This window comes from Takifugu flavidus, chromosome 10, assembly GCF_003711565.1.
Source record: "Takifugu flavidus isolate HTHZ2018 chromosome 10, ASM371156v2, whole genome shotgun sequence".
Lineage (NCBI taxonomy): Eukaryota > Metazoa > Chordata > Actinopteri > Tetraodontiformes > Tetraodontidae > Takifugu > Takifugu flavidus.
Genome location: NC_079529.1, coordinates 9698816 through 9726631, shown reverse-complemented (window position 1 = coordinate 9726631; position 27816 = coordinate 9698816). Strand labels below are relative to the sequence as shown.

General features: G+C 44.9%; 1 protein-coding gene across 3 annotated transcripts; it reads left to right on the top strand.

The window, feature by feature from the left end:
* Positions 1-523: 523 nt before the first annotated feature.
* LOC130532253 (neurocalcin-delta) lies at positions 524-27625 on the top strand. 3 transcript variants are annotated; one of them, XM_057044743.1, is made up of 6 exons: positions 552-640; positions 6064-6170; positions 19919-20322; positions 24191-24296; positions 24828-24948; positions 25495-27625. In XM_057044743.1, the coding sequence occupies exons 3-5, from the start codon at positions 19945-19947 to the stop codon at positions 24923-24925; spliced, it is 582 nt and encodes a 193-aa protein (XP_056900723.1). In that variant the 5' UTR covers positions 552-640; positions 6064-6170; positions 19919-19944; the 3' UTR covers positions 24926-24948; positions 25495-27625. The 3 variants fall into 3 exon arrangements, with proteins under 3 accessions (XP_056900724.1, XP_056900723.1, XP_056900722.1); XM_057044744.1 differs by lacking the exon at positions 6064-6170 and having other exon boundaries at positions 524-640; XM_057044742.1 differs by lacking the exons at positions 552-640; positions 6064-6170 and adding an exon at positions 10740-11069.
* Positions 27626-27816: the final 191 nt, after the last annotated feature.

The following is a 27816-nucleotide window of genomic DNA, read 5'->3' as shown; positions in this document are numbered from 1 at the left end:
ACAAATTAAACTTGACAAGTTTTTAAAAATAATCAAGCACAAAATCTTATAGCATGTTTGGGAAAAGACAGAAAAATGACTAAACGATGTGTACCAGCAGTAAACTGGTTAGTTAGACTAGTTTAAGCCACGTAACCTTCTATGCTGTGTTCGCATAGTTTTTCCTATCTCTATTGAATTGTTTATTCGTGTACTAAATTACTGTCGACGATTACTTCACTGTAGTAATTTTAAAAAGTACCACAAGATGGTAACATAGCCTACGTCTTAATTCTTACAGAGATGTTTTGAGATGCAGAACCCTCACTCTAATGGAATTCTCGAAACGGGAAATGACCCTGGCTTTAGTATAGCGTGTCGTCGTCCGTCGTATTCTTAGAATACTTTTTTTTTAAAATAGATCATTTGGGGTTTTTTTTCCAAACTTAAAAGTACCTGATTTATTATTGTAGCAAATATGATTACGCTGTCAAACCCACACCGGAAGTATTTGGTTTCGTTGTCAAGTATCCCACTGTCTATTTTATTACCCATCTCTGCACCGGTGACTGGCTGTGCAGACATGCAGTCATGTGTGCATCAGCTGTGTCATTTACAAAGTTCCCGGCAGAAGAACAAGAATCAACTGGCAACATTTTAAGTAGGTTTCAGTCTCGGTTTTGAGTTTTACGGCCTTTGTATTACTTCAAGCGTCATTATCTTCTTGGGGGAAAAAAGCGCATGTGTCCTTTTTCTTTCTTTCGAAATTTGACGAGTGAATTTGACAGATGAATTTCGCCACATTATTACATTTTTGTCATCTTATCGTTCACTATTGAGCGTTTTATGCACATTAGTGCATGTAGTGCTAATTTAGCTTTTAGCCGTAGGAAAGTTGATTAGTTTGACCTTGTTTTGTTCAGTCGTAAGTTCTTTTATTCTACTGCCGTAATTCCCCAGTGTTTAGTTTCCATTAAAGCTCATTAGGAGGTTGCTCGTTGGCACATAAAGCATTAAAGTAAAGAGCAAGAGAAGGTCCGATTATTGGACAGAATAATTAAAGTGCATATTAAATATGGATCTCTTTTTAAGGCAGAACGCGTGTTTGTTTCTGTAAATTTATGCTGCGTTATGCGAAAGGTGTTTTCTCTTGTTGTAAGCTGGGAAGTGCAAATGGAAATATCCTCAGTCTTTCGTAATTGTGAGTTTATAATCACATCTGGCTCCCTGGCTTATGGGTTAATCAGTGTCAGGTTGAGACTTTAGGATTTACATGCTGTTTAAAGGTGTTTAACATCTGGCTGCATCTGTTGGAAGGTGTTACTGACTGTTTACCTGGATGTGCAAAGCAGACTTCTCACTCTGCCCTCAGTTTATGGCGCAGCCAGATGAGCTGACATCTGGGGCATCGTCGTCTGGCATGCTGCTCCTGACAGATGCAGGCTGCAGCGTCTGTCGGGCCTCAATGCTCTGATCTGCCATTACCCTCCAGCTTGTGGTGGGTTTCTTTTTCAGGCCGAACCAGTTTGACACTGAGCTGCAGGTACATTGTTACTCTGCGTTTCCTGCTTGTCGAGTAATAAAATGTGGGAAAACGGGCGAGTTTCCCCCCTCTCCTGAAAAGGATTTGGCAACTTCTTTGAAAAGTCTTGGCCCCTTTTGTGTGTTCCTAGCAGCAGGTCCCTTATTTACCGGTTATAGAGCGTCGGGGTCAACGGTGAGCTCCAGATGAGCCTCAGCAGGTGCGTTAACTAAAGCAGGTTTAGTTGGGCTCTGGTCCATCTCTTGGGTGTGCGGGGCTGTGACCTCAAACCTATACATCAACACAGCTGTGACAGGTGCTCACCATCTCAGCCTGCACACACACACCAGTAAACAGATGCCTGTATGTGCAGACACACACATCCTGGTGAATGAATGAATCAATCAAATCTATTAATGTGGATTTCATCATCTCACCTTGCCTCAGGTGCAGCCTGGTACACGCTGCATGAAAGAAGCCCAGCAGTGAGAGCAGACACCTCATGAAGTGTGAAACCATCCACTCACTCCACCCAGTGAGTGACACAAGCATGTTTGTGTTACAAGCTGCTGTGATCAGTCTTTAGATCTTCAGCTATACATGATAAAACAGGAGAGTTGATGGAGAACCTCCACTGTTAAAGATTACCCTGCACTGGATGGATCCCAGTCTGTCCGACAGTGCTGCTACACACACACGTTAGTGAGAGCCTTTGGCGGCAGAATGTGGGCTGGAATTTGTTTCTGACACAGTCCAAACAACCCAATAAGTGAATTATACAGTCACCTCTTGAATGGTAGAGCTGTTGGAAGAACAACAGGAACAGAGTCAGAGACGGTTTAGGACACAATGGAGGTGGAATCAATTGCACTGTATTCCAGAGTATCTCTCCTCTCCGGCCCACGTCGCAGTAGAATGCTGCGTTGGTCCCGGTAATGGTTGCAGTTTGTAGTGAACTTTTAGGCTGCGTGAGAACAAGGAGCTCGTTTCCAGTGTCGAAATCACAGCCTGACGTCATTTTTTCAGCATGTCCTCATCCTTGTCAAACATGGACACAGTGTGGGAAAGCTGATTCCACATTTGTCCCTGCGCTCTCCCAGGACAGATGGTTAGCATTTTTAGCATTCCTCACTGAAACCAAGGACGCTGCACGACTGAAGCTAACCTACCCCCCCCACCCCCCCCCCGCCCTACAATCAAACATTTGAATAATTTATCCGTCCTGTCAGGAGGTTAATTTTAGCGTTCCAGACTTAAACGTTGGGGAGACCCTGAGGTCACATACCGGCCCTGCACCTTCAGACCACGCTGGATGCTCCATATTAGGGAATCCTGAAGACAAACGTCACAGCTATTCCATCCGTCCTGTGAAGATAAGTAACAGAAATCCTAAATGTTGAGATTTATCCCATAATATGTGCAGCTGTTCCCCTGCGTCTGCTCCGCGCGGCGCCGTGGCTCAACTGCTGGGATCAGCCGGGATCGCGCCTCGCGTCGCGTGCGTGCACAGAGGTAACAGCTTGTAGGAACGTGGAGTGTGAAGGTCTGGCGGAGGCGCCACACTGAAGTGTTTCTGTGAGCGTAGCGTTAGCGGCGAGGTGCGAGGCGCTTATGAACGGACCTAAATTAAACCCAAATAAAACGTCAGGATCCAACAGATCACAGTTCTGTGGTGTCCTCTGAAAAGCAACACTGAGGGAGGCCCAAACCTTCTGGGCTCCTTTTAAAGCTGGACTCTAATAACTAACTAATGATGACGTGTGATGTCATGATTAGCCATTACTGAAAAGGCCCGTGTGGCTCATCCGAACCATCAGTCATCACTGTAACGGCTGCACATTCTGTTGTTTCTACCCTTTACCCATCTTATAGGATTAGAACACAGCTGAAGTAGGAGCCAGCCAGCGTCGCTGAGCGCCAGCGTTTGTTCCATGATGGAGCAGAATACAGATGGCAGTGACGTCCTCAGGCCTCCTCATACTTCTGCCTCATGTGATGCGTCGATTCTGGGCTCTTCGGCGAGGTCGTGGTCCTGTTAGATCACAGTTATTTTTGAGGATGCGCTCAGGTCCATCGCTGCGTTCTGACCTGCACCCTCGGTGTCGGCTGTTATTACTCAACCTTAGCGTCTGGCTGAAGATCTGTGTGCTGGACCCACGCTCAGTAGATATTGGAATATTGGCTCCTCTCATAAACCATTGGAAAATAATGCTGTGGAAAATAATGACCCGGCGTGTGAAACAAACAGAAAACCCAACAGGCAGCCTGCAGACAATGATGGTTTCTTACTTCTAACCAAACATTTGATTCCATTCACCTGTTTCTGCCATCAAGGGTGTCATAAAGCCCATGTCTTCTTCTATTACATGTGTCAACATTCATACTGGGGTCGCACCCTGGGTGACTTTTAAATCTGAAGTGCTACAGATGATGGTCCATCGTCAATCAGCTGACACCCTCCAGACAATAGGCTGTGAGTTGTTTACACACATGCTGCTAAGCTTCCCTGATGAGCTCTGGCTTCACACCCCGGCTGGCCGCGACTCTGGAGGCCAAAACCTGGAATCCGCCCAGGCCTTTCCTGCAATGTGAAGGTGCTGCTGTTTAACTCGACCTCAGAGGGGAATTCAGGACGGGGAATGCAAGCAATGTAAATAATCTGTCTGTGTTCAGAGCGAGTCTCAGTTACACAGTCTGTGATTCAGTTCATTAAATTTTGAGCCGTTTCAGAACTACGTCTCCCAGAATGCAATGAAACGACTCTGGTGAGGCTGAAGCATCAATGGAGGTTTTGAATAGGGAGAATTTACAGAATTCACTTCAGCAACCTGGCGGTCATTAATGAGCCTGCCTATGCTATGACGGGCGCTGAACTGCTTTGTTTTGGGGGGGCGCAGGTGAACACGCGCAGTTTTATGTAAGGGGGCGGCACGGAGCCCAGCGTGCTGCTGGAGAGAGCGCAGCTGAAAGCTTTCTGGTTTGTGAGAAACGGTAACGAGTGGGCTGATGGCTGGTCTTGCTGTGAGGAGGGGAGTGTGAGCAAAAGAGTGAATAAAAGCAGGTGTGTGTGCTTGTGAGGGGGGGGATACGTGGGCGTGCAACACCGGCAAAAATATAGAGGAAGACGACACGATGCCACCGCCGTCTAGTTTTCTTTAGAGGATAAGTAAGGAAGCGTCTCTCGTCCAGACACCCACAATGCCCAGGCTGGAGACCAAGGAGACGATCTACACACAGTCACATCTTTGTGTGTGTGTGTGTGTGTGTGTGTGTTCAATACACATATATATCCAGTCCTGATAAATTACCCAGTGAGTTCTTTTTATGCTAGCCTACCTTCTGCTGCTAGAATGAGCCTGCTGGAAGAATAAAAAGCATTACCATTGTTTTGTCAGCCTGTTGCCTCTAATCCCTCCAAACATCCGACTGATGCTGGAGCCGATGAGAGAACATCTTCACTCTCCCGAGGAAACAAGGACTTAATCTGTGACACCCTAAATATTCTTATATAGGATATTTTTATACGATTACCCGAAATGTTGAACGTAAACGTGTAAAACGCAACAGTCGGTCCAACTGTTGGTGCTTTTTGACCATTTCTAAGAGTGGTTTATCCTCATTAGTGTAACAAACCCAAAGCCCAGGAGCCTGAGGCTAATACAGCGTTAATCCCCTGAATTACAGTCATTCTACTCCTTCGACAGTTGCGCCCCACACACACACACAGATTTTCCCTGCTGACAGTATTGTTCAAGTATTACACCTGATTCGAGCTGCTTTTTACTTCCTTACGCACTATTTGCATACAGCATGTTGCCATGGCACCAGTGAAAAGAGGTCTCCCTGTTGTCACAGTTTGTCTTCAAAGGCAACCTGAGCTCTGCAGCCTCTCTGCCTCCTCTGAACCATCAAAAAACGAAAATGGAGAAGTATTCTCAGGCAAAGCCGTGCCAGAGTTTGGACCATTTTGATAAATGTCTGTTTAGTGACATCATCGGCTTTTTTCAGCATCTCGGGTCTGGACATTTCAGACCAGTTGTTTTTAGTTTAACTGTGTTTCCGTTCTTCGCTTCCTTCCACTGTCGGACTAAAGTGACAGAATATTGGGCCGGAATCGCGTCGTTGATGTCAGGCAGGACGTGTTCTTGGTTTTGAGCACTTGCGTAGTTTCAACAATGGTCCATGAATTACGCTCGGGCCGACCATCGTCTGCTCACCTATGTTTCCACGTCAAATAGGGCCAGCAAGGGAAAATGGGAGAACGGATGTACATAAACACACGTGGTTCTGCTTCTCATTCTGGGAGCAGCTCTCTGGCATTAATGGTGATGGATGGACCATTATCTGTGACACAAATCTCAGTCTTCTCCTGCTCCTCTCACATCTGGCTGTGATGGAATCTGATGGAGCGAAGCTGAATTTGTACCAAGAAAAATGTAAACGTGTCAGAGCAAAGGTGTGAGAAACGCTGCTCCTGTCGCCAGGGTTAGAAGCTCCAGCTTCTACCCATTCCATTTCTGTAAGCAGGGACGTTTCTCATAGCATTTCCACTTTGCCTCCAGAGAGATGATGCTCATGCTGTGAAGGCCTGGAGACTGTAGCTGAGCTCTGGGAGGCCAAGACGAAGGGACTTTAGGAGTCCAGCTCCCCACGGGCTGCAACATGGAAGGTAGATTTATTCATATTTTCCACTCCTCCAGCAACCCAGCAGGGAGAATCTTAGAGACACAAACTTTGTGCGATCCCGTGGAAAGATTCTGGTGTGTGATGTCCAGACTAAACAGCCTGATCCTCCAGCTCAGAGTGTTTGTGACCCCTGTTGTTTTTGGTCAGTGCTGCACCACATGACTCTGAGATGAGCCGCTCGGTACAGTTTCCACACAGTTCCCAGGCCCCCAGATTCCTCCATACACGGTCTGCCACACACACACACACACACACGCACGCACAGGCTCATCGACCTGGTACGAATATACGTGTGTATCTGTGCACATATCTGTTTGTTGCTTGCACGAACAGATAAACAGGCTGAACATTCTTTCCTGTAAATTGTCAACCATAAACACACACTGGGTCCCATGTCCAGCTGTGACAACATCTGGACACGTTACAGCTGCCTTGTGAGCAAACACCAACCCTCCTCCTACCGACATGGACCTGAAAGAGACTTTGTGTGCTGTCTTTGTGTGTGTGTGTGTGTTTGTTTGTGTTTTCTGCGCCTAAACTCTAGAATGACATAATGGATGTAGTAGCTGCTGTCCCCAACTGATAAGACAGGTGATTAATCCTGTGTCTCTGTGTCTAGCCTGTCCCCAGCCTGTCCCAAGCCATAAAGCAGAGTGGACGTGACAGGCCGGTCATCAATTGTTTCTGTTTTTAGCCCCTGAATCACCCAGGATGCTGTGGGTTGCGCTGCAACTCGCTAACTCTGAAGACACTTTGCAGGTTGTGTAACAAACCTTCTCCCTGTCAGTTTCTTTCCTGCCCACCTCTATAAGCTATAAATGGAATGTCATATTTGATTATGTTGCCCCCCACCCATAGACCATGAGTCATGGTTTTTGTAGCTAATAGCCCAGACAGCTAATGGTGCTGGAAGAAATCAACTTTCAGGACTTTGGAGCAGTTGGTTCTGAGCTCTAGCTGTTGGCACACAGGTGGTTTTGGTTCTATGTGGAATCTTCACCATCAGTCACTTAATAATTCACCGGCAATGGCGACACAACCAACAGCAGGCGGTGTGTGTTGTATTCTCTAATTCGCAGCAGCAGCTCATGACTGTCCATCACTGTCCTCTCACCTTCGTGTCCTTGTCACCAAACCCAATCTGGTATTTGACCCCGACTCTTAAACATCCTATTTATAATGCTGTGTATATAACGCTGAAATGTTCTACCAATTCTTCTGGGCTCAGATGACCTGTTCCTGTTAAAAAAAAGACATTCTTATGAGATCACTGCTTTTAGTGTTGCATCAAAAAAATTGGGGTGGAGGGAAGTTGTGTAAGGTCTCTGTTGCTGCACATGAGTTGCACACAGTCCTCCACCACTGCGTTTCTTCTACAACACCATATTTTAGCCATCTGTCTGGTATAAAAAGACTTCTGTGGGCAAACATGCACATTACATGATTTGCTTGGATTTTCCAGTCTTTTAGGATGAGATCGTCCTTTTTTTCTTCTTTAGAAATGGCAATTATCAGAAATCTATAAGTAAATACCGGTAGATGGATTTCTATACAAGCAAAGGAGGAATTTTTTACGTCTCTTCTTCATGCAGTGAGTAAGAAACACACAGTTTGGTTTTGCCTTTTTGCAATTTAGACTGTTTAAAATGCAGTTTGAATCATTTTTTTCCCCACATTTTAACACACATCAAATGTTTAATTACAGAAATGTGTGGGGGGGGACACATTTACCACATTTTAGAGGAGAGAAATCATTTTTGACATCCAGTAATGTTGCAGCGTCCTGCTTTAACCACGCAGGTCTTGGAGAAGCTTCCACGGTTTGTTTTGGCAGGCGGCGAGGTGCTGAGGTGCCTGGGATGAGCCTGTCCACCGAGGTGTGTTGGCTCTCCCACCTCATGTGCTGCTGCCGTTGCGTAACACGCCAGCAGCACTTGTGTCTTCGCACAATCTAATTTCAGTAAATCTTGAAGCATTTGACTGCACTGATGCATCTGCAGCTATAAGAACATAAACAGCCGTCCGATGGCCGTCGCGGGGTTATCGTGTGTGTGCACAGGGGTGCATGTTTGTTTGTCTGGAGGTGATGGACAGCGGTTGCAGCCTCGGTGACATTTCCACCCCGTCTGTCTTTGGGGTCGGTGTATTATTACACCAGTTTATGACCATATGGTGTACGGGAGATAACTGCACTTCCCCGTCCGCCAGCGGGGTTTGTGGTCAGTGCTGAGTGCCATGTAACTGTCAGTTATGAGGTGAGAGTGCGCGGCGTCGGCCATGTGCGCTGTGTTTGCAGGAATGTTGTTTTCAACACTTCCTGTTGAGCAACAGCGCGTCAGGGAGCCACACCTGCACCTTTTATCACCAGAAACCTTCCAGGGTGACTTCCTTTGAAGGTATTTGTGCAGTTAGATCAACGACTATCTGACGCAAGTCGATGAAAGCTTTTCCTGAAGGGTTGTTTCTTTAAGATGGCTGGATAAATAGCAGTTCCCAGGCAGCACCGAATAGGGGGTATTAGAGAGGAGCTGAATGAATGAATATTAGAAGTTTTATGGTACATTGAGAAAATAGGAAGGTACAGTTGCATGGAAGTTGCGAAAATGCCTCTAGCGTGACGTCGTAGGGAGGCGCATTGGCCACGTCCAGCTGTGGAGAAGCCCTTAGGGGCAGGCTAAGGCACACGTGGAGAGATCTTATCTGTACACTGCCCTCAGGCCCCCCAGTCAGAGGTGAGGATGCAGCCAGGGAGAGGGGTGTTTGCAGCCCTTAGGTGGAGCCGTTACTCTGACAACCCAACTGCAGCTTTTGTATAATTTAAGACCCTTAAGATGCTCATCCTTCTTCCTGATCCTCAGTGCCTTTATCACTGTGTGTGAGGCAGAGATAGACCATGGAGGGACACACACACACACACACACACACGAATCATTTACACACCCGTACTGAGGGGACTTTTACAGTCAGCTGAATCAGCAGGCTTTTAGACACTTTTTTTAATAATACAATTGATTCCTATTTATCAGTTGAAGAGGAAGATCAAGATAAACTTGAAGAGTGTTTTTAACCATAAAAATCCTCCACTATCTGAAATTGGAGTGGAGGCAGAACCAGCTCTCACTGCTGGACTCTTGGCAATATCACTTGTTTGCTTGAATACATCTCTTATTATTACTTTGCACTTGCCGGAATTTGTGAGAGCCTATTGTTTAAAGCTCCAGCCTCAGATGATTTAAGAGCCTTGCTGCAGACAATAATGGAGTTATTTAGTTTCCAACGGTGACACACTGTTGGGAGTGTTTACTTCCCCAAAGGAACGACCTCAGAAGAACTGGTCCTGGAAAGAGAAGTCTTTCTCTTCCGCTCATGCTTTTGCTTCCTGAATCTTCAGGAGAAAGGAATTCCCTCTAGTCCCTGCCACCCTCCCAACATCCTAACATACACGCCCAACATCCTAACACACACACACCCTAAATACTTATACACACAACACAACATGCTACAGTATCACACATTTAAACAGACAGTAACAGAAGCACACATTCTTTGTACCTGCAGGCTTTGTTGAATTACATTTCTCTCATCCCTGCTCAAGCACGCATGCCCTCACTCTCGGCCATCTGGGGGGGGGGGGGGGGGGCACTCGGCTGACCTTGCCTCAAACTTTACACCACCCCACCCTATTCAGGGCCCCACCACGCTCCATTCAGCCTCAGCAGATGCTATTCAGATGAATTGCAGCCCAAGGCTTTCTATACACGCACGCAGCTGGGGTGGGGTGGGGGGGTGGGGGGTGTAAGGAGTTGGTCAGCCCTGAAATCATTTTTCTTCCCACACTGCACACCCCCGTTCTTTGTTCAACACTTAAGCCGTGGCCCAGATAAACTGGACAGTGGAATGGAAGTGAGTGCAGAGCAGCTATGTGCCCCAATCAGGTTTTTTTAAAAAAAAATAATGGAGTTGATCAATTTTAAGGTGTCGAATATAGATTTCTCCTAATGTCCGAATGTTGATGATGATCATTGTGCGCATGGCATTTAGATCAACATCTGAAAAACATTAAGTTTGAGGTTTCTTGCCAACTTTCCAATGGCAGTCATAATTATTAAAGTGTAACATTATTGCTGAAGATTAGTTTTGGGAAACAGCCATTAGCCTGTTAGCTCGGCCTCTGAGAAAACTTTACAAAATCAGCACAACCTGCCTAATTAGCAGGTTTAAAACCTTTAGACTGTCAGTTAGTCTCTAATAGAGGGAACAAGGCTGCCACCTGTTCCTGTAGCTTTGTGTTTAGCTTGAAATAAATAAAAATTGCTTATATAAGTAGTTTTCTTGCAGTAGATGTTTTCAGTATACAAATAAATCATATCTATCATTTCTCTTCATTTCTTAATTTCTTCCTCCGTGTGTGTGTGTCTCAGATGACCTATTGAAATCACTGCTGTGCCGTGTGCCTGTTACCATGGCAACGCAGGCTTTTCCATCGCTATCTCTCTCCCTCTGACTCCCCCTCCTTTTTCACTTCCCCTCCACACCATCGCGAGGTCACATGACTGTGCTGACGTCAAGCCGGAGAGGCAGGCATCCAGTCAGTCAGAGGGTCGGATCAGTTTGTGCTTTTCGCTCACCTCCTGTTCAGACGCGGCGACGCGGCGTGTCTGTCACTTGGCGTTAGTGCTGTCACAGTCTCTCGCTCCATTTTCTCCTCCCCCCTGCTGTTTTCTCTTTCTGTCCCTCCCTCTCCTGTCCTCATCTGTTCTTCTCTTCTTCTTTATCCCTGCCTGTTGCGTCGTCTGCTGCAACTGCTGCTTCCACAAACTTCTAGAGGGAAAGAGGCGGGTAATGGACTGCTGAACGGCTGCTTCTTTAGCTGTAAACTGAGGTAAGCCTTCTGCATTTTTGTCTTTGCTTATTGTGTGCTTCAGCAGCGACGGGGTGCTTCCAGAGGGGTGTGCATGGTGCAGCGTGCATGGACCCTGGAGAGTTCTCTGTGGAGTGAAGTTGCCTTTGAAGAGAAATTCCTCAAGAGTTTGCAGACTTTTTTCTTATTTACACTTCAGCCGATTATACTTTCAATGTAAAGAATTGCAGTTGATGCTTCTTGTTGGTCTCTTCCAGCTGGGGGGGGGGGGGGTTTAGCTGGTGTCTTGCTGCCTCAGGAATGCATGCTAAGAGGACGGAGGGAGTGCACTCGTTACCGTGCGTGTTGCTCGCTGTGGTTGGGGGTGACGGGCCGCTCCACATGGCTTTCCCTGCAAGCGTTGCTAATGTTAGAGGCAGTCGTGTGGGCTGGGACTCTGCTGCCAGAGAGTAAGAAGCTGGCTGAGGGGGAGTTCAGCAGCTGCCACCTGCTCCTGTTTGAGCAGGGATGGGGAGACTTTGGAGAAATGTACTGCAAAAAGGCATTTCTCTACATCTGAAGTGTGAGGAAGACACCCCAGCCCGACTGTAAGCCTACATTTAAAAACCTCTCTGTTAGGCAACACGCTGTTTTTCACCTCAGCGGCTTCTTCCTCCTCCAACTCAGTGAAGTGGAGATTAGCCGGACCCTGGTCTTAAGTATCCTGGCTCACTTTGATTAAACAATTGCGGCGAAAGAGATCAGGAGTGGACTTTGTGTCTGCGGGGTCAAGCTTTGATCTTTGCTGCTGTGTCAGAACACCGTTCGTGTACACGACCCGTTCGGCCATTCCGCCCATTTAAACAGGCCGTAAGAGGCCAATGCAAGTGTTTTAATATTTTTATTTTACATAGATAGTCTGCAGTTTGCCTTGTTTTATGATATTGCAAACTGGACTAACTGGGTTGGTCCCTCAATGTACAATAGAAGCTGAGATGAGCATCAATGTGCAGGCACCTGCCGCCCAGAGCCTGAACTTGTAACGGTGCCCATTTGTAAAAGCCGTTGAATTGAGTTTAAACCAAACCAAGGCTCTCGGGTTTGGTGCTTAAGCAGCTCTCATGTAACATTAGTGGAAACTAACTTGAAGGCCGTTTATATAACTGTTGATTTATGACCCGCAGTGGCGATAGAGGCAAGAAAAGATAAAGTGGTGAAGCGAGGAAGGTCCTCCCTCCTCACACTTGTTCCTCCAGGTGTTAAACCAGAGCTGCCTTCCAGAGGACTCAGCCTCAGGAAAGAATATAACATACAATCGCTGCACAAAAACTAGATATTTAACAATAGTATTTGCTCTAACGTGTCATATTTTGTTTGAAGCAGCTTTTACGAAAAGGTGAAAATGGCACATTGTAAATATTTTGAAATGAAAGATCAATAGTACATCGGATATCAGATTAAATGGATGGATTAACATCAGTGAGGGAATGTCTTGTTTTTAAGTATTATACACCACAAACACTGCAAAATCCAAGTTTATCATTTCACGGCTAGCTTTAGGAACAAAAAGCGTCGTGATGCTTAAGAATATATTTCACATTTTTGTCTTGCTGTGATATTCCTTGTTTTTTCCTCTGTCGGTATTTTAGGTGACTGTGACACATTTCACAGCCTTATTTACCTTTGACATGTTGGGTACAACAAAAGGAAGTGGCTGTCGGCAACTGACGCTGGAAGGATGCACAGTCAGGGCGTTGCTGTGTGTTCTCAATGGCTTCTTATCATGACAGTAAAGTTTAGACTAGAAAGTTCAGTTATTCTGGTGCTGAACATAATCAGTGGATGTAAACATTTGCTCACTTACAGTTGCAGGTTAACTGCCTACGCACACAAAACCAAAACAAAACCATTCAACATCTTTAGCGCTAATTTAGTCGTCTTAGTTGTCTTTTTTTTATCGTTGTGTTCCTGTAGCCTTGAACCCGAGTAACTATCATAAATAAATAAATACATTCACATATTTGATGAGAAACACTGATGAAGTAGGCTGCACTGAGGTCTGCATCTTGGAAAATGAGTCTCTTTGTCCAGTCAGTGTTTAAACAGAAGGTGCTAAGGGTTTCAAATGGTGTTAAGACCTTTTAGCTAAATACAAGGACTTTGCTCTCATCCCTGCTCATCCTTCAGTTGGTGGGAGAAAAGGCGAAGTGAGTCCTGGAGGAACCCAATGAATTAAGCTGCAGAACATTCCGGTTTAAGGGGGCAGAGTGTAAATGAAATTAAAGTCCTCAAGGCATCTGTGGCGTTACCCGTTAAATGACAGCTCACAATGAGAGATGTATGGTGATGGCGGCAGTTTCCAGGGACAGCTGGACAGACGTTTTCTTCTCATTGTCCGGGAGGTTTTCTTTAAAAGGTCATAGGTCATTCAGCTGAAACACAGTCCCAGTGGGAACTTTCCTTCGTGATATAGCCTTGCAGAATTTAGACCTTTCTTTAGTTGTCAGTCAGCTGCTTTAAACATATTTTGGCATCTGGAGATTCTGCACAATGTGAGTGTTAATGTGCTCGAAACAGAAAAAGATGAGGGAAAAACAGACGTGTTATCGTTGCAGAGACTTATAATGACCTTTAAATAGCACAGCTTGCGGCTCCTCATTCTAAAATATAATTTTTTTTTAGACTTCCTTTCAAATGACAAATGTGTCCTGCTTCACTGTTCCACCTGTTAGCATCAGCAGCATCCTTCCACTGTAGACTGCATGGACCCCAGTCAGCAGCTCCCAATGTGGTTAGAGATAATAGAAGTAAAAGGATTCATTCGTCAATTAAATTAGACCAATATGTGTCTTTTTGCATAGAAACTGAACAATGTTTTAGCTCGGCGTCACATTAGAATATCGACTACATCTGGTGGCATCTTATTTTAACAAGAAAGAGGAAAAAATGAGCCTGGTTCTTTAAAAATGAGGCAGAAAGAGGGAAAATATATTGGCTGTCGTTGAAAATAGTCCTGTTAGTGTTCAGTAACACAGCTGTCCTTCAGGTCCCTTCAAATTTAAACACTTTTGTCAAGCAGGATTTCAGTCTGAATTCAGCTCCGTGTTAAGAGAATAAAAGTGACTGTGATGCTGCGGCATGTGGCTGCAGACACCGGCGACAGGCTGAGTTATGAGCCAGAAGGTTCCGTTTAAGAGCTACATCCGTGAGTTTGAAAGCTTATTATAACACCGCGCAGTGATTTAGAGGCTTTGGAAAGTAATATTTATTCAGCTGTTTCGCATCTTTTGCCTATTTTTCTTTCTATGTCAAATCATAGTTGGAATTCTGATACTTATCAAGGGGATCTTTTTTTTGTGCGCTCATTACTTCAGGCCTAAATTTAGCGTATGTGATCACTGGGCGAGGACGTGTTTCATCCTTGTTGATACCGAGCAGGCAATTAATCTGCAGCCCAGAACGAAGCTTGGTTGGCTCGGTGCTGGGTCACCATTTTCATTTCATTCGCCTTTTTTCAAAGTGATGTGACCAAAGCGAGTAGTCGGCATCAGGCAGAGCAGGTCTCCACACGTCAGGATCAGGCTAAACCGGCCGTGGTTGTAGAAGTGAGCCAAGAACGAAACCAGTCAATTAGCCATGGTTCTTATCTGGGATTGACCGTGAAGACACTTTTAGAGGGTTTTAGGAGGGAATGACCAGGTCAACAGCTGTTTACAAGGCAGAACACGTTCCTCCCCCAGCAAAGACAGCAGGATTCTATCACCGAATCGACGTTTTGATTAAAGTTGTTCCATAAATCGCTCTGTGAGGCTGTGTGTGCTGCGGGTTGACAGTAGAGATATTAAAGCAGAACGCTTCCATGTTATTGTGATAGATTTGGTCAGAACATGTTGGTTCTGACAGCGATGACACACGGTGACAGCTTTTCATCTCCATTTATGTGCCTTCATACTCTCTGGTCCAGTTACTCCCAGCACCCTTTCATGCCTATAATCACTGTTTCCTGCAGATTTAAAAGGAATGGTTATTGCCCCCCCCCCGACCTTTTCAAAAATTCAAAATATTGAATTTTCTTGTGAATCTTTCTCTGCTATAATGTCCTGACCCTCAATCTTCACCACGATGTCACATCCTCTCGCTTTGTTATTTTCCGTGATGTTGTATCCTGTTTCTATATTTTCTTTGACCACAGGAAGCCGTTGATCTTTTTTTAAATGTCCTCAGGGGCTTTCTTCTATTCTCCAGGCTCTCTCTCAGGCTCTGACTGAGTCATGTTTTCTCTTCTTTCTTTTTCTTGACGTTCCTCTTCTTATGCACCCTTTTAGGCTCACTCTTGCCCTCGGCCTGTAACGAGCACACCCTTAAAAGCTGTCCTGTAAACACATCTTATCAGGCTTAGTTAAGCTTTCATACATGACACAAGCTCTTTCTACTCCATTTAAGTACCGTAGCAAGGGTGATCAAGGCGGGGGAGTTTGTATTTAATGAAAAAACTAATAATAAAAAGAAACTGTTAAAAGATTCTTTAAAAAAAAAAATCCCAAACTGTATTCCTTGTCTTTCCTCAGGTGATAGTTCTGATCAGTGTAAATCGCACCCTCGGCCAGCATTTACAGCAAGTAAGATGTTTTCTAGTGCACGTCAAACAGTGGTTAGAGGTGGAGAAATGTCAGAAACTAGCAATCATCATCATCATCATCATCATCATCATCATCGCCGTCATCATCATCATCAACTGCCCCCTGCTGGTGACTTGGTGCCTGATCACCCATTCAACCAAACGGATCCAATGATCCAGGCAGACGGAGCTGGCAAATTAAGCTCAGTCTCAGGCAGGAGTCCTGCTGGGAAAGAGGAAGTCATGAACAAAGAAACCATGCAGGCCTGCAAACCACAGAGGAACGGCCTCACAGTCCACTATAAATGTGACCTGCACTTAAGCGTTCACGTTCATCTGTAGAACTCGGAATCTTTGAAAGAGTGAGACAGATTTTAAAAAAAATGCATGTCCTGCGCACACACAGGACACGCACACACGCGCGCGCACACACTCACACATACGCATGCGTGTGCTCTAGCTCCTGTGCTGAAGTAACAAGCCTTTAAATTCATTTTCAAATGAACTCCAGGAAGTGTATAATTTCATGTTTCTCACTGCCTGGATGTGTGCGGACTATGTGAGCTTGTTTCCTCTCCCTCCCTCTATCAAGTCTGTCACCATAGCAACCTAGTGGGAGCTGAGGAGGCTATTTAATAGTAAAAGGGCAGGAAATATTGACTGTGTGCAACTTCAGCCCATCCAATCGATGGTGACAAGACCTAAAAGCTGTTTATCGTCCTCCTTGGTCACTGGAGTTGGCTTTGTTTGCAGACTGGAAGATTTGTGTTATCACCTCACAAAAGCATCGTGGAGCAGAAAACATCCACCGCTACGTCACTGACATGGTCTTTCTTTATATTTGCAATACTTTAGTAAGTAGAGGCTGCCTGTTGTGAATGCAGAGAATCTCGTAATGACACAGAATTTCCCATAGAATTCATTAAAATGGACAATAAGGAAAGAAATTCCACCATATTTGGCTGCTATTAGCAACCTGAAACGTGTCTGAAGACCCGGAGCTCATTAGTGGAGTGTAAAATGATGGAAAAAGACTGCAAAAACATGCAAAAAGCACTTCCTGTCTGATCCTGGGAAGGCTGGCTGTGGTCCAAGTAGCACAAACGCCCTACTCTGGGGTCACCCAGTGGGTCACCCAGTGGCTAACTACTGAATGGAATGCTGCCAGGGCCGGTCTGCCTTTTCCAACCTCCCCTACTGGTCACTGTCAGGAAGTGGCAATGGTTCCCACTGTTTAAGGACTGGTTTTAACCTAAAATTTGGTACATTTTACTTGGGTTGATTGAGATTATTGCAGGTTTCTCCATCCAGCTTTGGGTTGGCTGGTTGATTTTATCAGCACCTGAAAAAGGAATGTTTGTCCTGAAGCCCTTTTGGCCAGAGATGCATCGGTCGGCAGCTTTATTTATTTCCATTTCTGTTTTGTATTTGTGCTTCAGCATGTCGCCCTACTCTTTCACGGGTGCATTGACGTTTAAGTGCACTGTTGCGCAACTCCTTGAGTGAGCAAAAAGCAAGTTTCCAGTAAAGAGTTCTCCTCTAGCTCCACTTACATCAATGTTATGTGATTAACTGGAAGCTCCCATAAGCAAAAACGCCGCTGAAGGCCCATTGAGAGAATCCATCCAGAAGTTTTTGCAGAAGAAAGTGAAAGTGACAATGATCTCTTCATCAGATTCCAAAAAAATGTTTAAAACCCAGCCAGCGAAGACGGCTCAAATCAGCCACCTTTAATGAGAGGAAGTCTAAAGGAATTATTCTAAAACATCTTTCGGTAGTTTCACTTTAAGCTAATCCTTTAAGCGGATTGTGGGAGAAAAAAAGGCCGCTCACCTGAGACTCAACTTAATTGTCTGCTGAGCCACGTGATTGGTCTGATGCACAGCCTTTAGAGTGGGAAGAATGCTGTGGAAGGAAGGATCCATGCAGAGAGGACTGTTGTAATTTTGATCACGGTTGACTTCATGCTACTCGCCTCAGATACCTGCACCCACACACCCACCCACACACCCACCCACCCACCCACACACCCACCACACACACACACACACACATAAACACTCACAATCACAATCACTGATTATGTGTACTTGACTGCGAGAAGTGCAGTGTGTATGCAGCACTCTCAGCCAGACGCTCATCAATGGCTGTGGGATTTTCTGAAGGTTACTATGGTAACTGCACTGAAATTGCATAAGAGAGAGGGCTTTTCGTGTGTAGGATGATATAAGAGGAGATGGAGACTGTGGAAATATGAAATGAGGAGCAAAGACAGCGACTTTGTGAATGGGGTCACTCAGAAGAGCCATCATTGCTGCGTGAGGCTCCATTTTCTTTTAGTTTCTTTATTTTTTTACTGGGGGAAGCGACCCAACGATGTCTGCGGTCAACCTGACGACTGTGTTTATGAAGCATGAGGTGAACGATGATGCTGAGCGTTCTCTGAGTCTGGCTCACCCCACGCTTCTGTCCTGGGCGTGTTTTGAATGAACCAACCGTCGTTGAAGCGGCCTGTCCTCACCACAGAAAATGTAAACGGCTGCGAGACGGAAGCACAAGCTGCGTAACGGGATCACGGAGGTGGTGACAAACCAGCAGCCTCCTGTTCTGATCACGTGGGTAATAAAGCTGCCACATGAAGACAGTCGTGGGGGGGGATGTCTGATCATTGTTGGTGTTTTGATGTGGATGGTGAGAGAGACTCATATTATGCATGTTGGTAAATTGTATATTTTTTAAAGAAGGTACAGCACCGCCAGCTGTGCTGTGAAGAGGCAGAGAGCCTTCACACACACCCGAGGGCAGGTTAGCGGCTCTGGTTAATGTAAATATGTGACTGTGGGGAGGAAACAAGAGCAAAAAGTTTTGTTCTAATTTTCTGTGCATGCATGAAGCTTCTCTGCTTCTACCTAAGCATCACTGAGATGCAAAAGGGATTCTCCTTATGCTCCTCTGGTGTGTCCAGTCCATCTACTGGAGCCACTTCTGTCATTATTTACAGTAGAAGAACTTGTAGCAATAACTTCCTGACTGGTTATTTTTACCAGGCTTTATTGCTGGAGGGTGCGGTTTTCCCTCCGTCTCTGGGAGAAGGTAATTCATCAGCCCGATACGTTATCACGCCTCAGATATCTCAGTTTACTTTGTGGCATTTCTCCTCGGGGAAGTCCTTTTTAGTTAAACCTCTGATACATAAGAGTCCTTTATGCTATTTGTTTTGAGTGTTTGGTCAGCTGCAGATCCAATGGAGGATGTGAAAGAAACTGCAAGTTCTCATGTGCCTGCTGCCTTAAAAGGTTGTCAAGCGTGCGTGAATGGCTAATTTCCTGATTTCTGATGTTTCATAGAGCTGAAAAAAGCTGTTTTCTGCAGGAGAACATGCAGAAACAAGGCGCAGGTACAATATATCCTCACCTACGCGCTTGGCTTTTGGAGGGGCGAGAGCACAATCTCTCCGAGAGCAGGCATTTCCTGTTTGTGTTTTTAAACAACAAGATTCTTCCTCTGCTGCTTTGCTGTCAGCGCCTCCCAAACTGAGCTGGTCTGTCAGCAGATCTACCCCGTCCCCGGAGAGTAAAACCCCACTGACACAACCCTGGTGTCTCCGCTCAAATATGTGAGATAAATGACGTCATGAAAGGAAAGTAAAAAATATTTGCGCAAAATAAAGCTCTCCGTGATAAAATTAACCTTTTTTTTAAAAAAACAAAACAATATTAGCCTCCACATAAAGACAATGGGATATATCATAACACACTATATCAGTGGATGGCCAATCAGACGATGGACTGCCGTACGTACAGGACATAACGCCTTTTCATCGCTTTATGGCCGAATGTGTCTCTAATCTCCACAGTCGCTCAACGTTGTGACACGACGAACACTTTGTTCTGTGAGCATCATAACTTTTATGGTCTGAAAGCAATAAATTGCTCCAGGTCGGCTGCTCCCAGGCACCGTCCTAAAGGAGGACGCTTCTCTTACACGGCAGAGCATAAATAGGGTTGGCATCCATCGCCTACGTGTGCATGGGGGGGGGGGGGGGTCATATGGCATACGGCTGCATCTTAACATCAGAACTTTATATGGATCTTTGCTTTAAAGGGCAGTTTTGATTTTTAAAACACATTTTCCAGGGCCTGTATATGCATTTTATTTATCTTATAGCTGAGTGACCACATGTACGCCACTGGACACTTGAAACGAATTCAATCCTGTATGAAGGTGCTCATCCTAAACCTTCCCCCTCGTCTCTCTTTCCTCTATTCCTCAGTTGTGAACTGAACAGGACCAACAGAAATGGGGAAGCAAAACAGCAAACTCCGTCCTGAGGTGATGCAGGACCTCCTGGAGAGCACCGACTTCACCGAGCACGAGATCCAGGAGTGGTACAAGGGCTTCCTGCGAGACTGCCCCAGCGGCCATCTCTCCATGGAGGAGTTCAAGAAGATCTACGGTAACTTCTTCCCGTACGGCGATGCTTCGAAATTCGCCGAGCACGTGTTTCGCACGTTTGACGCCAACGGCGACGGGACGATAGACTTCAGGGAGTTCATAATCGCGCTGAGCGTGACGTCGCGTGGCAAGCTGGAGCAGAAGCTGAAGTGGGCCTTCAGTATGTACGACCTGGATGGAAACGGGTACATCAGTAAAGCCGAGATGCTGGAGATCGTTCAGGTGAGTGTGCACGGCGCGGGGGGATGCGATGCTGCGTATGCGTGCGTGCAAGTTGAATTTAAATAACTGAAGCTGAGAAAAAAAGCTCCTCAAGTGGAGGGCTAACATGCACGCTGCAGCACCAGTCAGGACAGAGTTAAACACAGTCGTATTAACAAGGTTGTCACTGTATCATAACACACTTTTTATGAGAGTTGGAAAATCATTCTGGTGTTTAAAAAAATACAGGACTTCTTCCAGCTGTGCCTGACGTAGGGAGGAAGATCCCGCAGGCCTGGTGCTGGGCGTAGCTCCATCTAAGGACTTGGAGTACGGAACTTTAATGATCCATTTAGGTTTTTAGATTGATGGCAAACAGTCATTGTCCTGACAATTATAGTAAATCTGAAAACCGTGAGGTATTTATTGCTTCTCTCTTTCTGCTTTCCAATGTTCCGTAATTGCAACTAAAGTTGCCTGGTTACTGAAACCTCACTCTGATCCGTCTATTACAAATGTTACAACTGTCAAAAGCCGTCTTCTTGCCAAACAACTGACAGTGTTTGTGTGGCAACGTGTTTGTTATTTAGGCCTTTGGTTTTAGATATGGTGTAAAATCACATTTTTATTCAGTGAAACACAAAACTTAGATGGGCAGATTATCTGAAGAAAAGAATGCTTGGCTAGCATTTCCTGCACATCTTATGTAAACTTACACGGACACACACACACACACACACAGACACACACAGTATTTGTGTCTGCGTGTGTGTAGGACTCTGAACGGCAGCTGTTCTGCTTTGATTCTCTTCTCTGTGAGAAGTCTTACTAATGTTTGTGATAATAATTGTGACCGAGTCTCGTTTCTGGAACCTGTTAAACCATCTTTGTATCAACTATTCCTTCTCAGCTACTTTGACCAGTTCTGTTACTGGTTATTTGTGAATTTGCTATGGTTGACTTTCAGTTTTATGCCTCTATTATTTCATTGCTGTACTTCATAAATAGTTCAATAAATATCCCTTTTTATATTTAATTTCTTTTATATACAAACCACTCAAAACCTATGAGCCTGTCCTTTCATTTTTTAAATTTTCTTACAGTTGTTGTGGCCTCTAGGTGGCGCCAGTAAGTCTGATAGCTCCAGGGAACCATGATAATGTAAATTTATAGATAAAAAGCCAAAAACATCAACAGGTAAATGCTGTATGTTTTTCAGAGCTTATCGGCATAACCATCGTGTCTCCGTGTCACTGTCAAAAGTGCAATTGCTACTTCTGGAAAATAAGTAAATCTATAGTTAATGACATTTAAATTGCTTGGAGGTTCAGTTAGCCCCCGCATGTTAAGTCCTGTCACTTCATCGTCGTCTTGACTCCATAAACCTTCTGCCCTTGTACCATTAAGAGGTGAACGCAGTAGTCAAGAGTATACACAGCAATGACTCAGTTATTCCTTCATGCATGCGTGTGTGTGCATGCGCGTGTGTGTGTGTGTGTTACCAAATGGGTCTGCACCTGTGACAGTTGCTAATTTGCTTCACTCCAATAGCAGAGAGCCATCACCATCAATAAGCTGGTGTTTTTTATCCTGAGAGCAGTCATGGAAAGAGCCCGAAGCATCTTGAATTTATCCGGAATTAAATGTTCCTACTGTGTCCATCGATCCTCCCTCGTATCCTCGCCCCTTCTTTTTCTGGCCGTTCGATTCTCCTCCTTCAAACACGTCCTCCTCTGCAGTGAAGGCAGGCTGAAGAGAAACGTTTTCAAATGATGCCTAACGTAAGAGTCCTGATCCGAGGAGTCTGCTGCATCGTCAGTATCTTAAGGGGGAGTTGGTGATAGGAGAAGGTGAAGTAGCTCCATTCAGGTTTTGTGTCTTTCTCCTTTCCCCCAATTCCAGTTTTTGCACAGTTTGTTTCAGACAATATATTTTTACTGTAACAATTTTCCCCCCTTGGAGGATTCAACGGCCTCTACGTTTCCATTCACGCTCTCCTCCATTTTTGCTGCAGTGGCTGGAAACTGTGGCTTGCTGCTAATGGTCTCTCCTGCAGCGAGTGCTAGTGATGCTCATAATTAGTCTTGTTGTGGGCGTAATTGAAAGAGAAGAATCTTAGTCAACATGAACACATGAATGGGAATAAAAGCATCACATTCTCTTGCCAGTCGTTGGTTGTTCTCCTCACTTTGAATCTGAAATACTGCAGTGCTGTACCTGAAGGGACTAGATAACAACCCAGCTAGGCATTTTTGATGGTGAGTGTGTGTGTGTTTGTTGTGGTGGTGCTCAGCCGGCTCTGTAAAAGCAAATAAGTCTCCCAGAGTGGAGGCGTCCCCTTATTTCACTCTCTTTAACTTGTGGTTTAGATGCAGCAGAGGGCAGTAACACTTAGACCAAAGCTTTAGCTTCTTCATTCATAATAATCACAGTGGTGATTTAAAAGCCAGTTGTTTCTTTCTTTCACCTCCCCTTCCTCAAGCTCTGATGTGGTCGCGTCTAAAAGAATGGTTCTCTAGAGGACTGGCTGGACCACCAGCGTCTGATGGACTCGACTTAAACTAAAAGTACATGTGGTGGAGATGGGTAATGAGTTCCAGGAGAGAGGAATATGATCCCCTTGTTTTACATTTTTATTATCAATCATTTGACATGAAGGTGGAATGGATCAAGAGAAAGAATAATGTACAAACTGTTTACTGCAAAATGTATTTAATGACGGTGAGACACACCCATAAACATGACATTCACAAGCATTATCACCTATCTGTGCACAGTAAATCATTCCCCCAATGGTTTAGTAGTTATTTTCAGCATGTAACATAATGCCCGGACCCCCTCATCAACGGCACAAACACCCGACAGTCTATTTATATTCTTTCAACAGACAAGATTTCTCTCCCAGAGAACCCTCGTTTACGTTTCAATTTAAGAATTAGCAGCAAGTTCAGTTTGTCATCAGCCAGAAGGGGGCAGGATTGAGCTGGGACGAGAGATGCCATAAAACTCAGAAAACGTGGGGTAAATCTTAAAAATCTCAACATAAATAGGTTGTGACATGTTTATGTCTGCTACTCACATGTCCCTCGATGTGCGGATCGTTGTGCACAAGTGCATTAAAACGTGCGGGGGGGGGGGGGGGGGTTGGGGGTTGGTGGTCATGCACTCTGCTGATGTGTTTCCAGTACTTTTTTAACCAGTGTGGCCCTTGATCTTCCTCCATCTCCTTTAATAGCTGCACTGTGTAACAAGACTCCCACTGCTTTTTGGTGGTTTGTTATTCAGAGATTTAGACAATTAATCTTATCTCCCCCTACATAAATCTGGATTAGACTAATGGCTAAATCCACAAACATGTAATATTGGGTAAATATACTGAACACACACACAGCAGTTTGAAGGATTTCTGTTCAGAACAGATGCGGCTCCAGGCTGAGGTGAGGGTTGATGCTAATCGCGGCTCTAGCGTGCTCCGCAGCCCCCCGTGACCTAGGAGATGAGCTACCCTGCTACTAGCAGGAAAAACCCACAACCTATTTAAAGCTCCCGCTGCACTGCAATCACAATCAGTGCTCTTCTGTTCACGTGTCAGCTCTCATTCCCCTCAAATCCATCCCCCTTATTAGAGATGGACACAGCGGGCTGGAATTTCAGTGTTTACAGAGTGACAACAGAGAGCAATGGAGACACAAGACTGGAAAAGAGTCTCTGAGGGATCATGTGTGACTGGACTCTGATCGGCTCTGCTGAGGCTCATAAAGCAGGACAACCGTCCAACAGAGTTTTATAAAGGCTTGGATGCATTTCTATGATGTCCACGTCGTTATATGTTCAGACATCCATGGCTCATTTTTAAAATTCTAACCCTTTTTGTCACCTCCCTTTACAGGCCATCTATAAAATGGTGTCCTCTGTGATGAAGATGCCTGAGGATGAGTCCACTCCTGAGAAGAGGACAGAGAAGATCTTCAGGCAGATGGACACCAACAGAGATGGTATGCCTGATTTTTGTTCATCATCTAAAATATTTTTAATTTTAACAGTTGGTATTCCCAAAGATTGAATTGAAAGTTAAACTTTAGACGGTTGCATTATGTGCGACACAAAAAAATAAATCCATTAGAGAGCGGTTTAAAGCACAATGAAGGACAGCGAGTGACCGGTAAGAGGTGTGGCTCAGAGGAGGCGAGGACACAGCTAAAAACAGAGGAGAGAAGAACTGAGGGGGAATAAATGTTGTGGCGGAAAAAAGAGAAGCCTGAAGTAAGAGGGAAAGTTCTGACTTGCAAGCAGAGATGCCTTCTTTCTTTTATTTTTTATATTAAGAATAATTGGAGGGACAGTCACTGAGAGGGGAAAAAAATAAAAAGTCAAATCAAATAAAAGGCTAAAAGGAACAAGTTGACCCAACACTGCCACCTTTTGGTGAGGAGATGAACCCGGAGGATTTACTGGCAATATACATGATACCTATTATTTAGAACTTTAAATATGATAGGGCTTTTTATTTTGTTTATTTTCCTTAGGTAAGCTGTCTTTGGAGGAGTTCATCAAAGGAGCAAAGAGTGACCCCTCCATCGTCCGCCTGTTACAGTGCGACCCCAGCAGTGCTGGACAGTTCTAAACCTGCAACGTCGACACGACCCTGTAAGACAAGCCTTTAGCAAGTTTAAGTTGACTTGGTGTCGGTGGTTTCTATAAAAACTGCCTCCTGGGCAGCAAACGTGCCTGGCAGAGGGCAGCTGCTCGGAGGCTTTTTGTGCCGTGCTGGGAGTGGGAGAGGTCATCCACCTCGTCATGGAGGGTTAGCTTCATGGAACGCTATTAAAGACTGGTGGAGTAGCTGAAGGTGTTGCTGCTGGAGCAGCTGAGCCGAGCTCCCCACGTGGAGGACGTGCCGGCGCTGTCAGATCTATAGTTACATGACGGCACATTCTAAAAAGGTTATTATAATATTGGCAGGTTTCTTGCTGAGTGTTTGCAACAATCTTCATACTTTTATACTTGTTTTGTGCCTTGAGAAAAGAAGTCTTGACAAATTAGGGCTCAGAGCTTTTCAATGTAGGTCTGGTCAAGTCATCAAGGCCCAAACGTTCTATGATTTATTTCTCATGTATACGTTTTGCATCACGTTGGTTTTCCATTCGTCCTTGGCTGTTATGTTAATAGCTGCTCCCATCTGTCTCTCCTCAGTGCTTCTTTGGGGGTCTCTGATGGACAACTCAACTCTCCACTTAGGAGCAGAGCGATGATGAAGAATGACAAGCTGATGATGATGATGAAGGAGACAAGCTTTCGATATGCACTGAAGACGATGGTCTCGGGAGTCGCATTCTCCTGTTTAACCCCTCCCCCACCCCCCACCCCCCACCCCCCAGCTGATTTTTAGACCCTCCAAGCTGAGACTGAACCCGGGGACTTTGAGGAACCCTCGTGAGGTTTTCGGAGTGTTTTTGACCCCTCAGTTCTCCTATTTGCATGTCAGAGTATAAAAAGGTCTGCAGTAGGTTGTATATATACAGCATCAACTGGAGTCTCTGTATCAGTGTGTATCTAGACGCCGTGTGTGCATGAGTCAAACAGACAGTGTTCAGTAACAGGACATACTGTAGGCGAGACAATTTAATCAGCAGAGCTGGAGCTTCGTCCTCCTCTGCTTTCACTTTCCTCTTTTTCTACTGTGAGAATGTGGACGTTTGTGTTTTTGCCAAACTTGATAAACTTTGGTTTCATATCTCGTGCGGGAACATAATTAGACAACCATGATACTGCGCTGCCGCACACCTGCCCAGATCTGTTCGGTTTGTGCTTATATATACTCGTAGAAGAAAGCGATGGGTTTTCTGCTGGTGTTGTCAGAGAAACCTGGGGCAGCACGTGGTGGAGTTTTAACTCAAACTCTGATTGTCTGGACGGCTCAGAACATAACTGTGGTGACATTAACAACGACGTTTATGAAGCTGTTGTGCGAGCATGCCAGCCTTGGTTTTAGTTTTTTAAACTTTGTGGAGACCAGAGTTCTTCATATACAGTTTTAGATGTTTGTAGATGCCGCATGTTGAATCAGCCCCCGAGCCGTCGGTTACAGGGGCGCCTTGGCTAAATAACATGTATGCATGTGACTTGTGCGCATGTATGTGTGTTTTTCCACGTGTTTGCTTCTCATTGTTTGTGCTGCCTGACAGTGTTATAGAATGACTTTGAAGACTTTGGTGGAATCTGATGCTGACACGTCTGATGGACGGGTGGAAGAACACTGAGACTCAAGAGGACTCTGTTGAGGACTGACTTCTGAAACAACGAGTACAATAATCTGTTTTCAGTCAAATATCACCAACAGATGTTAGAATAACTGACTTAAAATCTAAATTCAAGCCAAAATTGTTCAGATTGCTGGAATAAAACGTAACTGCCAGTTTCCCTAGCTTGGTACATCTCCACTTTGCTGAGGTTTTCTCTAACGTTTACCTTTTTATACTCAGAAAGTCCCTTTTTAACGTGAGCTAGCCTCCTTTACCAGAGCTGGACTGGTAATCTGCTGTGTATTTTCCTACACACGGCCAGAACATCACTGGCACTTCTCGATATCGTGCTCACATTCTTTCTTTGCTAATTTTCTTCTCCAGTGAGGTTTTAGGAAATGTTAGATCCCGTCGGTGTGATAGGAGATGTGGACATTTTACAAAAACTCTGTGAACGAGCGCTCATCAATGAATACTTCTAAAGTGTGTTTTTAGCAAGGTAGCGTACAAAAATAGGCCACACAGAAGGATTTATTGTTATTGAACACACAGCTTCAGTATCTATTCAGCTGACTCTGGGTCTCACAGGGGTATTGCTGCACTTCCTGCTACTGATAAACTGTTGTACCATGTTGCAGAGAAGACGGTTCCTTTCGAATCCTCATCAACCCCCAGATTGACAAACCACGTCAGTTTCTGCTTGGTTCTCATTACAGAATCTCTAGTAATAAAGAACTGCTGTCTGGAGGAGGAGGAGGATACAGAACAATACAACTACTGCAACGAAGCATCATCCTGTTACTTTTATTGCCTTTTTTTTCATTGAAGGCGAGTCGGTGGAACATTTCTGTTATAAAACACAAACTAGCATCTTGTGGTCAAGTGCCAAATTATAACAAAAGCAGTATTGTATTGATTTACACTGTACAATTGTCATCTGTTGAAAAAAATGTTTGTAATTGTTGCGTTTTGTAGGTTTTTGTATGCTATCCTGTAATCCAGTGACTGCAGTTTGGGAAGGCAGGATTCTGTTTTCTGGTCAAAAGGCAAGAATTAAAGTTACAGTTTATTGTGCTTAAGAATTTGCATGGTGGGTACTTTGCATCGGCTCAATTCATCCAGCAAGAACTTTCGTTTACAGCTATTATTAGGGCGGCACTATTGACTAAGTCCTGCCCACCAGTTATTCTAATATTAGATCTAATTTCATAAAAGAGTTATTATTAACCCATTTTTTTTGGCCATAAAATGCAACGTTAGCCATAGTTCCAAC

Bases quoted from the DNA above. Each gene is read 5' to 3' on its own strand.
- LOC130532253 (XM_057044744.1), top strand. From the start codon at position 19,945: ATGGGGAAGCAAAACAGCAAACTCCGTCCTGAGGTGATGCAGGACCTC. The intron at 20,323-24,190 runs GTGAGTGTGCAC...CTCCCTTTACAG, and splicing joins AGATGCTGGAGATCGTTCAG to GCCATCTATAAAATGGTGTC. The intron at 24,297-24,827 runs GTATGCCTGATT...TATTTTCCTTAG, and splicing joins GATGGACACCAACAGAGATG to GTAAGCTGTCTTTGGAGGAG.